General features: G+C 36.3%; 1 protein-coding gene across 1 annotated transcript in view; it reads right to left on the bottom strand.

Annotated features, from left to right (window-relative positions):
* Positions 1–413: 413 nt before the first annotated feature.
* Positions 414–17577, bottom strand: part of DCDC1 (doublecortin domain containing 1) — a gene marked incomplete at its 5' end in the record, with an annotated part of 338819 nt that continues 321655 nt past the window's right edge. The window contains 6 exons of the mRNA XM_084250604.1: positions 414–761; positions 3536–3686; positions 9185–9364; positions 10604–10740; positions 15434–15535; positions 16257–16409. Coding sequence (XP_084106730.1) covers positions 634–761; positions 3536–3686; positions 9185–9364; positions 10604–10740; positions 15434–15535; positions 16257–16409 — 851 coding nt within the window. The 3' untranslated portion in view covers positions 414–633. The remainder of the gene's footprint in view (positions 762–3535; positions 3687–9184; positions 9365–10603; positions 10741–15433; positions 15536–16256; positions 16410–17577) is intronic.

The raw sequence follows: 17577 nt of genomic DNA, 5'->3' as shown, positions 1-17577 counted from the left end.
GAGTGCAGAAATCTTTTCCCTAATTTTCTGTAATAAGGACACAGCCTATCACTTTTCATTACTGAATAAATGTCAACAATTATTCAGTTGCATCCTCATGAACAGCACCTAGCTGTGCTCCATTGAGAATCCTTCAGTGTAACTACCCGCCAAACAGAAGGGAAATTGGAGGAGGAAAGATCCATTCATGTGGTGTTGGGTGGCCACCAGCCATTTCATTTTCATTCAGCTAACGTAGGATTTTAACATGGGAAATTGGCAAATATGGAGGTTAAGCCAGAAAAATTCAGTTTGGGTCAAATTTAGTATTAGGTGATCAGAAACATTTGTTATCAAATATTTTACGTGTGCTTACATTTTTTGAATTAAAATCAGTTTTTTTTTTTTCTGGGAGAAAATACACCTAAAATAGTTATTTTACTGGCATTGCTTTATCTAATTTTATTACCTTTCCAAGAACAGATTTGAGGCATTAAATGACACTCTATATAAAATGTAGAGGGTAATAACTTTTAAAAGAGACCGCATAAAATTAAGAAGATGAATAATCATCATATTATAGTGTGTGCATGAGAATGTAGGCATAGCTACCCCAATGAAATACAGAATGAAATATAATGGTTCTGACAGGAATTAACTGTGGTGACATACCAGAGATAGCAGCTTTGTGGACGGCGACACCATGATGTCTGTGGCTTGAGGGCCCTGCAGCCTTCGGATTCTGGCATAATTTGCTCTGATGTCCATTAGTTGCTTTAACTCTGTTTAAAAAAAAAAACAATATATATATATATATATATATATATACACACACACACACATAATTTTAATAGACAAGTCAAAGTATTTATAGAAAATAATTAAAAGTCTAGGATGATAAAAAACTTGAAGCTCCCTCAGAAATCCTTGACTCCCATGCTGGACTCTCATCCCACACTTCACTGCTTATCACATCAGATACGTGTTGACGTTCTTTGGATTTCTACAGAATGGCAGTTGCTATGAGGGCTTCCTTCCAAGCTTTTTATAAAGCCTAAATTTGATGCCAACCTAAGAGTGATCTAAAAACTGAACCTACTAAAAAGATGGTATGCACAGCAATGAGAACAGTACTTACATTTGATGACAAATTGCATAAAACACTCTTTTAATTTTGTTGGGGAATTTGTGTGAAAGAAACTATTCTAACAGTGTCTGATTTGTTTTGCCAAAGCATTTTAATTTTTAAAAAAACCCAATGTGATTCTTTGACGTGTAACTTCCTCATGCTGAATGTTTTTATGTTATAGAACATAAAACAAGTTATTATACAGTATTTAGTTTTGAAACCCCCAGGCTGCCTTATTTTCTACTGAACAGTTATTAAAACAGTAGGTCACAGAAATATTATAAGTGGAGTGATTAATCACCTGTCCCTTCATAAATGTATACATGCTAGTAGCTTTCTCTTCTTTCTTTTTCAAGGCATCCTGAATATTTAGACTTCTACTAAATGATTATTTCTAACTTAACTATTTTGGAAAAAAAATATAATTGCAACTCCTATAACAAAATAAGTTTCTAAAGAACAACTAAATTAGATTCTTTGCTATCAGTCATATTTCCTGGAACTTATATCACCTGCTGAAAAGAATTTAGACAATTGGAAAAAACCACTGCTCCTTTCACCATGAAGGTAAAATGGGGACCTACTTTCAAAGGAAAAGAATCAACTTTCACATCATAGTAAAACCATGTGATTAAAAGGTTGAAGATGCAAACATGAATGTTTATCTACATAGCTTTGTCAAAGATCCAAAGAACTAACATGGAGGAACATGGCAATGATGATAATATTTGCCTTACCAATTTTCTGTCTTCCCTTCATGACTTTTTGAAATTGGTAATAAGCTTGCTTCTGGGAAGGCAGCCTGCATTTCTCTCTGTTTTGGATACCCTTTTGGCTAGAATGCCTGAAACCAATTTAGTTTTATTTATCTGACAGGCCCAGTGAACTCAGTTAGCCCAGGTTGGTGGGTTCCAGACAACAGAAGTCTATTCAAGAGTTTGAACCATTAAGCCTGGATATTGAAGGGACTGGAAATGTTCTGCCTACTGCACCCTTTGTTTGCTTTCTATTCAATTGTTTTGTAATATCTCAAAAGTGCTCACATGCTTAGATTGAACACTCTCTCCGGGAAGGAACCCTGACTTTGATTTTTGCAAAGGGTAGACACTTTCACAACACATTAAGCAAGTCAACTAATACTTGCTGATAAGAGCCTCAGTTGGTATGTAACCAGTCAGTGAGGGTCACCAAGAGTGGGGCATTAGGTAATGGAAACAATACAGACTGAATCTTCTTCCATGATGTTGGGTGGTGTTGGAGGAATATTCGTAGCATCACTCAGAACTGTGCTAGGTATCTCAATAAATTCTTGTCTTCCTACTTTTTAGTCTTCGTTCGTATACATTTTCCCTTCTGGGCTAAATGTAAAAATACAATTGTAACTATTTTAAGTTTTTGGTTATTATACCTTATATATAAGATATAAGATAGTAATTATATATATGATAGTAATGATAATTTCATAGACTTTTAAAATAAATAATCTAGCATTAGTGATTTTAGGGTTTCCAGGTAATTCACTTCCTAATCTTTCAATTTCCTTCAAAATGATACCAGCTTTTTTCAGAATTTCCTGAAAATGTTTTTGCTAATACATACCTACCCCCAGAAAGAGGATTTAAATCTCTCAGAATAAATAAGATAAAGGACAAGAGTTAATAAAAATTATGGGTTCTCTCAATTTTTATAATTTATCAGGGAAGAGCATCAAGTAATAGATAAGCTACTAGAACAAACATAATACTGAAAAAGGAAACCCACAAACAATATAGTTGCTATTAATAAGCTGTGAAGTTTTTTTTTAATTTATTTATTAATGCATACAAGAGCTGGGGTGTATGCCAGAGGTGCAGGAGGGTGAGAGGATTCACCGGAGACAGAGTGGAGAGCAGAACAGGCAGATCTACTGAAATACACTGCGAGGGGAGCAGTAGGTGAGACAGGAGAGGTCTGCTGCACCATGTGGATCACTCCCTGGCCCAGGGAATTGAACTCATGTGGCAAAGGCTGCCGATAGCTTCATAGTGCTGAGACTTAACTCTATACGCCACCAGGGAGGTCCCAATAAAATGTTAAGTTTTAAATAACTTGGCAAGTAGGAAGTCAGTGGAATCTCACTTTCCTCAAGGTTCATACTAAGGGAAAGAAAGCCTTCAAATGACGCCCTTTAGTACTTCTACAATAACTTGTTGGCTAAGGCTCAAGAGTAACAGAAGCTTGAATTTTTTGGAGCAAACAGTGTTACCAGTGAGGTTCCAGCACATAAATAAATAAACTTAACTTTAGTAACATGAAGCAGAAAAGTGCAGAGGAGCACATTTACTAAAAATCATCATGGGATTTAAAATTCATAAGTAAGCTCTCTGAATAAAAGACTGAATGCCTTACTTCTTTAAAAATGTGATGGAAAAGAACTGCCACTCATACCTTTTTGGGTCACAAAGCTATCTCCTGCAGACACACAGATGACCATGTCTCGCTCTATGTCATCCCATGATTGAATCAGCTCTCCGTGTGGTGTGTACAGTGTTCTGGCGGGTTGGGGCATTTTGAGACGAGAAGAGCAGTCATCCAGCAGCTGAAATATAAAGGGACAGCCATATTGGAAGGTGGGAAGTCACAGCATAATTAAGTACCAGAGAAGAAACTCTTTGATGAGAACTATGATCATCCTAATTTGAATATTCATTCCACTTCTTACTGTTAGGCAGAGGTACAGAAGGATAAGAAGAATATGTGAAAGTTCCCTAAACAATGAGGAGCCACCATACTCTTCAGGGGATCATCCCTGGCAGTTCTCTATTTTTCCTTCAATGAGCAAGGAACAAGAAGGACAAAAGCACCATCCTGGAAGCGAGGAGACCTGGGTGAGCTCTAGCTTCTGCTTGACCTTAGACAAAGTCAGTCCACTTCACTATGAGAAAGTTTCTTCAACTATAAAATCAAAGTTGTGATCCAAGATGTCTCTGTCTCTCCAATTCTAAGAAAGAAAGTCTTTTCTTTTTTAATTAATAAGCTTTACAACTATCTGGAAGGTCCTTATTTAATTTCTCTCAGTTGTCCTAGAAACATTCATAAAACACATATACACATGCAAAATGTCAACAGGGCTAGAAAGATTAGTCAACATGCTCCAAGACCCCTAAACAGGAAGAAAGTAAGAAGTTCCCACACACCTGCCTATGTGATTATTACTGACCATACAGGTCAAACACCTGCTCTGCCAAAATGCAGGAAACAGGTATGCATGCGCCTGAAATTACCACCAATAATTATTTGCATAGCTCTATTTAGGAACTACAGTACACAGCTAGGCAGCCTGGCAGGGGAGGACCTAGGCACATAATGGCATTCTGTGTCTGGAAAATGAATCAGTAATATGAAACAAGATGAGAAAGTCTGAGTGCAGACAAAGCACTTCAGAGAGTGCAGTTTTCAAGCACTATTTTGTCCCCTCAATAGGGTGAGACAATGAGAAAAGAGCGGTGGAAGAGTGGTCTATGGTGCACCCATCCTTCCTGCTAAGTGACAGCCAGTGGGCAGCAATTGACCAAATACTGTGCTTATGAACCAGTTCTCTCTCGTAAGATCAACCAACTACAAATAGCAATTATTTTAAAATGGGATACCCTTATAAAAATTATAAAATTTCACTGACTCTCCAATTCTAAGAAAGAAGTCTTCTTTTTTTCACATAAAAAAAGACTTAGATGTATAATCTATGATGTGAGCTTAAGTCTCCACAGATTATATTTTCTGAGGGTGGGGAACAGAGACATCTTGGAGCTCTTCATCTTCCCTGCAGGGATGAGTTACTTGCCTCTGCAAATTAAAAGGACCTGTTTCTCCTTCTGCGGCTTCTGCTCATGCATTCAGAACTGCGTCTGAGAGAGAACACACTGATTTTGAGATTCTGTAGAATCAGAGAAATGTTGCATGCATAGGAGAAGAAAAAATGCTTCGGGACCATAGAAGGAGGGGCCTGGGCAATCATAAATCAAAGAAAGATGTTGAAGAGCCACTGACCCTGGAGAGGGAGCCGCCTTGGTGCACTGATGACAGATGAGCCTACACCAGTTGGAGATGAGAGCTGCACGAGCAAAGTTCAAAGAGTGGGTGGGAAGAATACGGTTAAATCATCCAGAATAGCCACAGCAATGAAAGAAGTTGAGAAAAGTCTGCATTAGATGGGATTCAAGTACCATCTGGGGGTTTCAAGACGAGAAGCTGGGTGAAGGACTTTGAAATGTGTCCTGTTCCTCATTCTTCTGGTGAAAATACCAACCATTGAAACTCTGAACTTCTTTGGAATTGGTGTCATTAGCCAGGTTCCCCCAGTGAAATCTGAATCCTATTCTTCCAGTTATCTATTTGTTTCATACACATAGTCCATTATTCTTACATCCTGACAGCCTGAAAGGATACATTTCTAAGTGATAGGCAAAGAGTATCATGCAGGTTCCTTAAAGCAAAAAATAGCATGTAAAAGAAAGGAGAGATTAGAAAGAGCAGTTTTAAAAGTAAAATAAAGGAAGAAATAATATACAGAAAACATTCTAGACATTTCCCAAGTATCTTCCTACACACTGAGGTCATATTTCTCTCCCAGAAACATTGCTTTCAACATGCTATTATTTTATTCAGAGACAGTTAGTGGCTCAAGCACTTTAATCTAAAAATTAGGAAACTGAATTGTGTCCTCCCCAAACTCATATGTTGAAGCTAATGCGACTGAATTTGGAATAAAGGGGCTTACAGAGATCATCAGGGTTAAATGAAATCATATGGGTGGTCATTAATCCCATAGGGTGGTGTCCTAAAAAGAAGGTAGAGACACTGGAAATTTTTCTCCATATGTGCAGAAAAAAAAAGGCTATGTGAGGACAATGAGAAGTGAGAAAGTGATATTCTACAAGCCAGAAAGAGAGGCTACATTGGAAACCACCCCCTTCTGACACCTTGGTCTGAATTTTCGGTCTCCAGGAGTCTGAGAAAGTAAATTTCTATTGCTTAAGTCACCCAGTCTATGATATTTTGTTATATCTACTGGAATAGACTCATATAATTGCTCCAGTTATATGTCTGTCTCCCTATTTCACAGTCTAAAAGTCATCTATCTAACATATTTTATGAATTCTCACCCATTCCTTTGTGCACAGTGCCCCTCATTCTTGCTGATGCTTATTCTCCCTAAGATGTTGAATCTTATCCCCTAACTCAAGTTCCAACAGAGGCCTTGACTGATCCCTCTGTGGAGCCTTTTTCCTTCACCCCAGGTGGCCACAGTGTTCACCTCTTCTGAACCCCCACTGAGCCTCCTGCCTGCACTACTAATGTCACCTGTGTAACATGTTGTTATGACTCCTCTAAGAGGACCGTCTGCTTCCTTAGCAAATGATTTTTTTCTTACTAAGAAAATCTGTGTTCATCACAACAAAATATAGAACACATAGAAAAATAAATGAGGAAGAAACACCACAATTATTCGGTAAGCAATAAAACCATCCAAAAAAATGCTTCCCCAAAAGAAAATCCTTCCAGTCTTTTTTCTCTAGGAGTAAATGTGTATGTTTATAGAATCCTACTCCACATGATTTATATTATGCATCTTTCAATTAGTATATCTTGAATATCCTTATTATTCTTTCTAAAGTCAATATTGAATTCCAGTATTCCATCTTATATACTATATTTATTAACTAACTTCCAACTCAGTGATTAAATTATTCCTAACCTATCGCTGCCAGAAATAGTTCTGTTATGAATATTCTTACCAAATCATTGTTGCATAAATTCATGAACATATCCTTAAAATAAAATTCTAGAAGTATATTTTCTTACAATATGGATAGCCTTATTATCTCCCCAAAAATGTATACTTCCATCAGTGTGAGAGTACTCATTTCTCTACACACCAATGAATCTTGGACCTGAAAAATTAATGTAATGAGAGCATAGGCCATGTGATAGTTTATTCCTTCTACTGCTACCGCTACTATTGATGCCAACCTGTCAATTATACCACACTCTGAGGTTTACAGTCTTTTCACATACATAAATTAGAATAGTACTTTACATCTTCCAGCACAGTGCCCTTCATGTACAAAGTGCATACAAAATATATTATCATGGGATAATACTATTTATTATTGTGGGATAATATTATTATGCCTTTTAGATGCTACACTGAGAGTCACATAAATCAAAAAGTCATCCCTCTACTAGATATATGTAATTTTTTTTAAAAAAAACTTACCGTAAGTTTTTGCTATCCTGAGTTTGATAACGTATCTTTTTGTCTTATCATCCTTGCTCTACCCTTTACCTATTTCTACATTTCTTATTCCCTCACTATTTTATCAGTTCTAGTTGAGTGCTTTTCATGACTTAGCATCTATAATATGAATGCTGTGATTTTTGAAGAACAAGCAAGGAAGAAATATTTCATGTTTTCTAGGATGTCTTCTCTTGAAAAACTTTCACTCTCCTTTTAGAGCATTTTCTTATTTCCCACCACGTCTGTGAGTTCTTTTACTTGTATTACTAGTTTTGAATAAGCATTTTCCAGATTTTTAACTCTATCAGGTACAGCAAATTGGTTCTCAAATCCTGGGGCATGATTTTTTGCTTCAAATTCACAATTTATGAATTGTTCTAATTTGAAGTTCCTCTCAAAAAAAGGAGTGGTTTCCTTCACAATTTGAAACCGAACTCCTCTTTAGGAGCAGAACTCAAGGTGCCCCTGCTGTTCTAGGTGTCCTCATCAGCACCCATCAACTTTTCTAGGACAGTACACTGTACAGCCGTGTCTCTCCCTTTGTCCCATACAACACCTCATCTCTGTGTGACTTTCTATTGTCCCAGAAAAATTTACAAAAATATTTCACAAAATAAAAAAGCCTAACAACTATTCAAGATAACACTTCAATAGATGAGACTTAAAAAAAAAAACTAACAAAGTCCATTTTTTATGTGGCTTGTTTTTATTTATATATTAAGACAAATGTCAAAGTTTAGGATTACATCCTTGACATTGCCAACAATAAATGGCTACCCATCTTTTCCTTAATCAATATCTTAGTTTCAGAAATATGGCATACTTTTAAGGACTCTGTGTAGTAATAATATGTTTTCTGTAATGTTTTTTTCTCCACATAAAATATATCTATTGAGTAATTCCTGAGGGGGAAAAATGTTTTGTGAACTGGGTTTAAAATGAAGCAAGAAGGTGCAGGGATTAAAGTCTCAGCCACCCTGGTGGCACAAGGAGTTAAGCACCGCACTATGAAGTAGTTTGCCTCTGCAGAACGAGTTCAATCCCTGGCCGGCCAGGGAGAAACCCACATGGTGAGGCAGACCTCTCCTGTCTCACCCACGGCTCCCCTCAGCAATGTATTTCAGTCACTCTGCCTGTTCTGTTCCCCACTCTGTCTCTGGTGGATCCTCTCACATCCCTCACACCCCGCATCTCTGGCCTGTGCACCAGCTCTTGTATGCACAAATAAATAAATCTTTAAAAACAAATAAATAAAGTCTCAGTGCTATCAAGCTATTGCCAGTCACTATGGCATGAGTTCAATCCCTGGCGGGGGAGCTAACCCACATGGCACAGCAGACCTTTCCTGTCTCGCCCACTACTCCCCTCAGCAGTGTATTTCAGTAGATCTGCCTGTTGTGTTCCCCACTCTGTCTCTGGCAAATCCTCTCATCCCTCTGGCCTATACCCCAGTTCTTGCATGAATAAATAAATAAAATATTTAAAAATAAAATGAAGCACAAAAAATATGTTAGATACTTAACAGTTTACTCTTTGGCTGCAATGGGTATAACTGTCACTGTCCTCTGCTGGATAAGTGTCATGTTCTGACCCACATATCACAGTGTTGGACTCACATTTTCATACATACAAGCTCACTTAATCATCATGCCAAAAATGTGAGGGAAGTATTATTCCCATTTTTCAGATGAGAAAATGAAGTTTAGAGAGGTAATATAATTTGTCTGACCAAACAATCCAGAAATGTCAGAGTTGAGATTTGAAACACTCTGAAACATTCCTTTTCACACAAGAATTACCTCGGTAATAGTTTTGCCCCAGGCATAAGTGCCATCTTCAGGTCTGCCTCCATTTAGATAAACCCATACTCGTTTTGCATTTGGTTGTTTATAAAGGCTGCTCTTTTTGTGAGCAATACCCTTAGTTGCAACTGGAGAATTTCTCTTGGATTGCAGTTCCTGGATTTCAGAAAGGTGGGCCTGTTGAGAAAAATTCCAGAGAATGCCATGTTTAGAGAATTGTCTATTTATTGTGTGTGAAAAACATGATGAAAGATAGAACTATCTTAAAATTGCAAATTATATTGAAAAAAACATTAGGAAGTGCATTACCCTCCCGTGTCACTGACTCTTCTGTAAATTTCCCCTCCTTCATTGAATCACTAAAGGCAATAATAATCATTAGAGTAATAATAGTAAGGCACTTATTTTGGCAAAGCACTTGACTTTCATTTATGATTTGGAGAAATGAGTAAGATGTGTTTCTGAACTTCTACATGGTGTTTCTGTTACTGAATAATTTTTCTGCATCTAACAAATGAGTTTTTGATTAGAATCACAACATCATTTCCTTTTACCAAGAAATGCTTGAGGGGGTGTGTATGATTGTTGTTTAAGTTGTTACTCGCTGTCTTTTAAAATGCAGCAGCCACCCTCTTACTTTGCCAGATTCCTGCCAGGCAGCTTTTCATCCTACTTCAAGCATGTCCTAGTTCAATGCTTTGCATTCATTCCCTGGTCAGTGATTTATCCTTCTTAGCTTGGCATGAAGTCATATTTCTAGCAATGTCAATTTCTTTTTTTTCTAGTAACCTTGACTTGAGCACACGCCTAAGATTTAGATTGAACACATTTCATGATTTGAGAAACCCTATTATATAAGAACATATCATTTTGATGAAAACTTCACAAAGCAAAAAGTTTTCCCCATGTCTCTATCCCCAATCCTCTCTCAACAGCTGACCTTTCTCTTCTCGACTTTTTTATGTCTGGCAATCCTGACTGATTAACCAATTGGACTAAAACTGCTTTTTGAATTCCTCACTTTTGAATGTCTCCATTGCAATTAGTATTTTGCTCCTTGCTCTTTTTACATATCAAGATATACCCTTAGGAGTAATGAGCAATGAAGCCATAAGGCTCAACTTGACTATACTTATTATAATTACCTTTGTACATATCCACTGGGCCTTTTTCTCTTCTTTGCTAAGGTCATAATTCCTGGTCTCCATTCAAACAAAACAGACTTTCATATGAGCTGGCTGTCTTTTAGATAGCTACTCTCCAAATGCCAACTCAATGCTTGGCATATGCTTATGTGGTTATAACTGACCAAATGCTGAGAATATATTAATAGCATAATTTTAAAATTCAATACTGTACTTTAAAAGCATAGGAAAGAGGCAATGTCTTTAATGTCTGGAGTCCTAAAGAACGTACCTCTGTATGTCTTATAAGCTCCATGAGTTTAATTTCCTCTTGAGTCTGCTCCATCCAGCCTCCTTCCACCACCACTGGCTGCACAGGGCTTTTGTTGGAAACCATGGTGGCCGGCTGACATGCTGCTACTCGGCGCCCTGGGGAAAGAAGTCCCTGGAAATGTTGTTTCTGATGATGGGTTTTCAAATTTCAAATAAATTGGTTTGACTTTCTATGCATAAATCATTCCACTTGGGAGCATAAGCTAAAATACTAAATATATCATAAAAGCAAAGATGCCTAAGGTAATAATATCTAACAATGCCTCTTCATATGGGAGCTGGAGTCTTTAAATACTCAGAATATGCATACTCACTGTACAGATGGAAAAGAGCTAACGTACTGACTTCCACACTGGCCCCAGCCTCTCATCTATGATATGGTTCAGTGGTAATTTAGTCAAATAGAATCTATGACCTATATAGCCTATCATCTCTTCCAGTCATGGAACATATGTTTTGTTCTCTTCACTAATAATAAGGCTTTCCCCCACAATTAGCTTAGCAGCCTGGAGATTAAGTATTTCTAAAATAATATTAACCCAAGAGACAGGAGGCCTTTTTTTTCTATTTAATAATACCCCATGAGTATGATTAGTTTTTGCCACCTCTGTGATGCCCTATAGGCTGTTAAGAAGCTGTGGTAAAAGAAAATATTTTTTAGAATGCTATATTTTAAAGAATCACAGTTGTAATTTAATAAGTGTAGAAGTTTGAATTTTTCTTTTCAACCAGACCAGTTAAAATCATTATAAAAGAGGTTTAAAAGTCATGAAAATGTTTTCTTTTTCTGTGGGCCTCATACTGATCTCTAAATTTCTTAAGTGAAATTAAAGTCTACTCTTTTGTATTCCTTCCAGAAACCTTGGCTGGGCACCAGCTACAGATCAGACATTGTGCTGGATGATGCAAATACAAACATGTTAAAGACTGAGTCCTTGCCTAAGGTTAAGGGAAGGCAGATATAAATGAAATCATTACACCAATAATTGATAGCAATTGTGGCATGCCAGAGAAATCCAGGGTCTACAAAAGCATGTAACTGGGGTGGTTGACCTAGTCTGAGGTGTCAGAGAAGGCTTCTCTGAGAAAGTTAATACTCAGGTGGATACAATAATAGAAATACCAAAATGAAGCTCTGAATCCTAATTTGTTGCCAAAGATTCTTAGTAAGTAGATTTCTAGACTACGAACAAAACGTTTTGAAAATAATTCTGTGCTTGAAGAGGATAAAGCATTTTTGCTTTTGTACCTCAAGCTTATAGAAACACATCCAACAATAAAAGCATGTGGTAGCGATGACTTTTCAGGGCAACCAGAACTCCAAGCACCTAATAAGCACTCATCTGCAATTTATGGATGTGAATTCGAACATAATTGAATCAATCAGCCAATGAGTAAGAGGACAATGTCATATAGTTACTTGTTATGGAAAAGACCAGAGTGGTAGCAGAAAAATCATAAAAGAAACTTACGCTAAATACAGTTTTTGGCCAATTCTATTCATGAAGTGCAGACATTAATTTATGATACATAAATTCTTATTGATAATATTTCAATAGATATTTTATTTATGACACATTTAGAACACTAATATTGTTCACCAATAGTTTATCATTTACAGTGTTGTGAGCCAAGAATAGAATATAGGAAAGAATAAAACACATTATGCATTATTGGTTTTTGTCAATTTGATTCTAATGGTCTTGGGGAAATGAATTCATTTGAACTATAATTTTTATGGAGGCATAATGTCATCACAAAAGGTTTTAGTTTGAGGGGAGGTTTTCATAACAATATATTATTTACATAGATAGGGATAATAGAAATTGAAATCAGGCAAAATATGTTAAATACATCATTTACATATTCTTTTTGAATATTTGCATATGTGCTATTTTATAGAGATAACAGCTAACTATTAATTGCTAAAGCTTGATAACATGAGTGATTTGCTATTCTTTCAGACTATAAATGTCACCTGGACAGCTCTTTTCTTCTTATACCTCTCCTTTATTGGGAGGCTCACCCTGATTTAGCATCATCTGTGCCTGGGAGCATAAGTCCAACTAATTTGGGGGCTCAATTCACAGATACTTTTAGCTCTTACAATAAATAAAATGCTCCAGCATTGCCTTTATATTTAAAAAGTGATATTTTGACCTGCTCTGGTATTTCTTAGTTTTATTTATCAGCCTTTTAGACCCCAAGTGAGAAAATGAGGTGTATTCTCAGGAGCAGTATATTAATATTTATTGAGTATTTATGTGCTAAGCATGTGGAAAAATCTGGCATTTGTTACTTAATCAAAAACACTTTACAAAGTAAGCACTAATATTATTATTAATAGTAGCAATGATCATGTTTACAAAACATATACAAAGAAAGCTTAGCAGAGTATTTTGTATACAGTATATGCTATATAAATATTTGTTCCATTTACCACTGGCTATAATAAGAAATAATCAATTCAGACAATTATTCATACCTCTTACCCTTCTCTTCTATATAAACTGCAAGAAACTCACAATCTAACAGGGGCTGCAGTGAGCTGAACTTAAACTTGTATTTATTAATTCTCATAATCCCAACCAAGGAAAGGCTTTCCTCAGAGTTGGTCTTTGTAAGCTTGAATTGAATTTATATTTGATCACAGAAAACATACTGGATTTTGAGTACAGATAAGATTTATTCTAGCACTGAATTCTAAGATACCACATCTGTGCATCCCTCCATAACAGACATTGTCTCACCAAACAGGCTATTTTCAGCAGAGATATTATAGATGATACCAACTAAACTTTAAACGTCTTTTTAATTCTTAATTATAATGAAAGTTGAAAATACGTTATAAAATCAGAATTGAATAAAGGCAGCTCTGCTAGGTGCTATTTTCAGGGTGTTGCTTTCTATTCATTTACCTGATATAGGAATAGAGCTTGGAAAACACACTGGAGTGATATAATTCAGTCATTACACAAATATTAAGAGAGCAAGTAAGGGCATAGAATTGATAATGTAACATAGGAGAGACAGATGAAAACTATTAGGAGGGAAGTTCAGGATGTGATAAACCACATTATCTCTGACTTGGAATGGTAGGAAAGGCTTTGGAAGACATAACTAGCTGAAAAGTATAGAAGGAGTAGGAACAATACAGAAGAACAGGAGAGAGGAAAGTTTAAAGTGAAGAAAACTGAATTGTGACAAAGGCCCAAAGTTAATAAAGCACACAGGATAACTGCAGGACTTGGAAAAAAAAACAACCCCAAATTTGTGGATTAGAGTGGATAAGAAAGGAGAAAGAGACATTTCAGAGAGATGGCTCATGAAGGGCCAAATTAAGAAGCTTCAACTTTGTCTTGAAGGTAAGAGGGAACTTTGAAAGGTTATATACCTGGAGAACCATAATAACACTTCTACATTTTTCCATGATGGTGCCAGCTCCAGAATCAACCCATTATGCATAAAATAAAAACCACACTCAAGACTGGAGGCAGGAGATCCATTAGAAAACTGTTGCAGTAATCCAAGGAATAGATGAAAATAGCTTAACTTTGATAAAAAGAGCGGTCATTAAGATGGTTAAAATTCATTTGAATAAACAATAGATTTCAAGCAACAAGAGTTACTGATGTTTCCTTTAAAAACGAGAGAGGGAAGGACATGCCAAGAATGACTCCCAGGTTTCTGAGAGGGAACAATGAGAGGATGGTGGTACAGTCCATGCTAGAAAAAGTGTGTACGTATGTGTGTGTGGGGGTGACAGTTTAGTTTTGGACCTGCCCATGGGACATTCAAGTGAAAATGTATAGTAGTAGGTGTAGAAGAGGTTAGCAAGAGTAATAGTTGTTTTTCACTTAGACCTAACTATTCTTTCAGGAAGAACTAGATAAAACCCATTTCAACCCAGAGTTTTGCCTAGTACACTTAGGACTGACTCATTGTGTTGTTTATTGAAGTAAGATTCACAGGCTTTTGACACCAGGAAGTGCACATTCTCAGGAGTTGAAATCCTGCTATAACAATTATAAAGCCTAAAATATATTCCTTCCCAGACTAAAGTCCATAACATACTATTTCTCCCTAAACAGCCATTTTGGTGTCTCAAATGCTGGGAACAGCATAAGGTTAGGAAACTGATTCTGTGGCAAAGAATGAAGACAAGGACAAATATGCCAGTTGATCACTTTTTTTTTTAAATCAAGGAAAATTTGGTTTACACCATTGTATGAGTTTTAGGGGTTATAGGCTCAAACCTCTACAAATGCATGTTTTCACACCCTGCCCTCCAGCAGTTCCACTTTGACAGTGAATGATATATTTAAAGTTGCACAAAAAAGGAGACTCTTCTGAGATACTGATGCCCCTGAACATTTTAGTACTTTCTCACTTAGATTATTTTAAAAACTTCTTCCCCGGAAACAACCAACAAATGACAAGTTTTGCTTAAAGACTAATTGCAAAGCCTACAAAATGGCAGTTTAAGATTTATTTCAAAACCAGTAGGGTGGTATTAGGACTGAGACACCTCCTGCTTTTTAAAACGTGTGTGTATATGTGTGTGTGCGTGTGTGTGTGTGTGTGATGTAATGTTCATTTTAACCTAAAATTTATAAATGTAGAATTAGTTTTGAAAAGATGTTATCATTGGGTTTTTAGACTTGCTCAAGGGTCTCGTAACACAATAGTTAGATAGCAATCAGTTAAACATCTGTTATCTAACGGTAGAAAAAAATTGAAGTTACATTCAAAATTAAACATGGGGATGCTTGCTTTAGTTCATACCAACCTTTTAACTGTCTCATTTTGTGTTTCATGGTATCTAGATCAGCCAAAATTCTGTCCTTTTTCAGCCAGTTCTGTTTTTCTAACTTTTCTGTTTTCTGCAAAGCTAAAATAATAAAAATACATGATATTTTATCTTGCATTCTTTCAACAACAGTAATTTATCATGCAAGCCAATAATTTATAAAGAACTTTCTGCTTCAAGAAACAGATTCAATTAGAAAGAAGTAATTAAAAGGTAAGGGGTCATTAAAAGAAACCTCATTTGAAAGATGACAGGGCTTAAGGCATTTCTTTGTGGAATGGAGGAGGAAAAAGAACAGTGCTGTTTTATTATATAGATTTACCATATGCAATAGCAATATTTCATTTTACACTTCCACAAACTATTCGGAGGTGATGAAAGCCTGGTTTGGAACCATTCATTTTTTAAACATCCACCTACTGCCTAAAGGGTGCAATTCTTAAAAATGAAAATGTGCAGACAGGTCGTCTTCGGTGTGAATTAAACTCATTTGTTATTTTCTAATGTATACCATTATTCTCAGTCTTATAGACCAAGGATCTCTTTATCAACTAAATTAGACATTTTTCTATGCAGAATACTCCATTCCAGTAAGAAAAAACAGGCAATTGGGCAAACATAGGAGTGCAGCTATCCTTGAGCACATGTTAATTGATGGCCTTCCTCTCCTTTGCATAAATGTGTTGTTACTAGGTTGACAATATACATTATATATTTAACTCATTTCCTTATGGTGCTATAAAATTTATTTCTCTTCCCCTTTACACATTTGCTTGAAAGAAAACAAAACCCAAAAACTTACTATTTGGAGATAGAAATGGTTCACCACATGATACCCAGATGGCAACAGGATTTCTGAGGACAAGGGTGAGCAGGGACTTATCTATACCCTCCAAACTATCAGATGTTCCAGACTTTGGAGATAATGTACTTTTCACTTTCATTCTCAGGTTTTCTGGGAAACAAATCACAAAGCATTGTTCAACAAAAAAAATGAATAAATGTGTTTATTTGGTTATTCAAAATAGTTCATTCTTCTTAAATGACTTGATTAGATGGCAATACCAGGAACAGATGCCAATTTAGAAGTCTTTATTTTAAAGATTTTTTTATTCATGCATACAAGAACCCAGGTATAGGCCAGAGGCGCAAGAGGGTGAGAGGATTCACCAGAGACAGAGTGGGGAGCAGAACAGGCAGAATGAATGAAATACACTGCTGAGGGGAGTAGAGGGGAGTCAGGGAAGGTCTGCCACACCATGTTTGTCTTGCCTTGTGGGATTCTCCCCGGCCAGCCAGCTTCATAACGCTGCGCTCAACCGCCTGTGCCACCAGGGGAGACCCTAGAAATCTTATAAGAAATTTATCTACAGCAAATTTTTTTAAACTAATCTGAATAAAATATACATTTTAATCCCTTGCTTTTATTTCACCTAGAGCTGAAGAAATTTGAAGTGGTTTACTGAAAATAGATTTAAAAACAGATAAAGAAAATCAAGGAAAGGGGGGAAAGAGTTTGAGAATAGACTAAAACAAGAGATAAGGTACCTCAGTGCCTCATTTCTTAAATGGATAATAGTGTCTGTCTCATTTAATCTCATGGGAATAGTAAAAGAAAAAAAGAGCAAACTGCATAGAATTAAGAGTTTTGGTCTAACTATCCAAAAATGTAGACAATATTTTTATTACTAAATGGAAATGAATACCACACTGTTTTTATTTGCTAGAAATAAAGCACAAATTGCTATCTGTGCTTCCTAGTGGCCAAAGAAAATCAGAAAACAAAATTTCAAGAATCACATGGTTCATGAAGTGATAAATTCCTCAGAAGATACATCCTTCCTGGTCCTGGGATCTAAGAGAAATTTATTGCAAGTTTTTCATAAAGGGGTTGTTTTGTGGCACAGATAACTGTACCTTATAGTAGAAATTAACAGATATTCAAAACTTACTTTGGGCTATGCACTTTACTAAGAAGTCTAAATATATGCAATTCTCAGACGGATACTCTTAGCTAGGCCCATTCCCTTTTTTATTCCCTTGTAACTGATAATGTAACTGAGGTGTAGTCATAAAGCAAAACAGTAGCAGCGTCAGGATTGAAAATTGATGGCATAATGTCA

The sequence above is a fragment of the Talpa europaea genome (assembly GCF_964194135.1).
Source record: "Talpa europaea genome assembly, chromosome: 1".
NCBI lineage: Eukaryota > Metazoa > Chordata > Mammalia > Eulipotyphla > Talpidae > Talpa > Talpa europaea.
The sequence above is the reverse complement of the archived record's forward strand: the minus strand, read 5'-3'. Positions and strand labels throughout refer to the sequence as shown.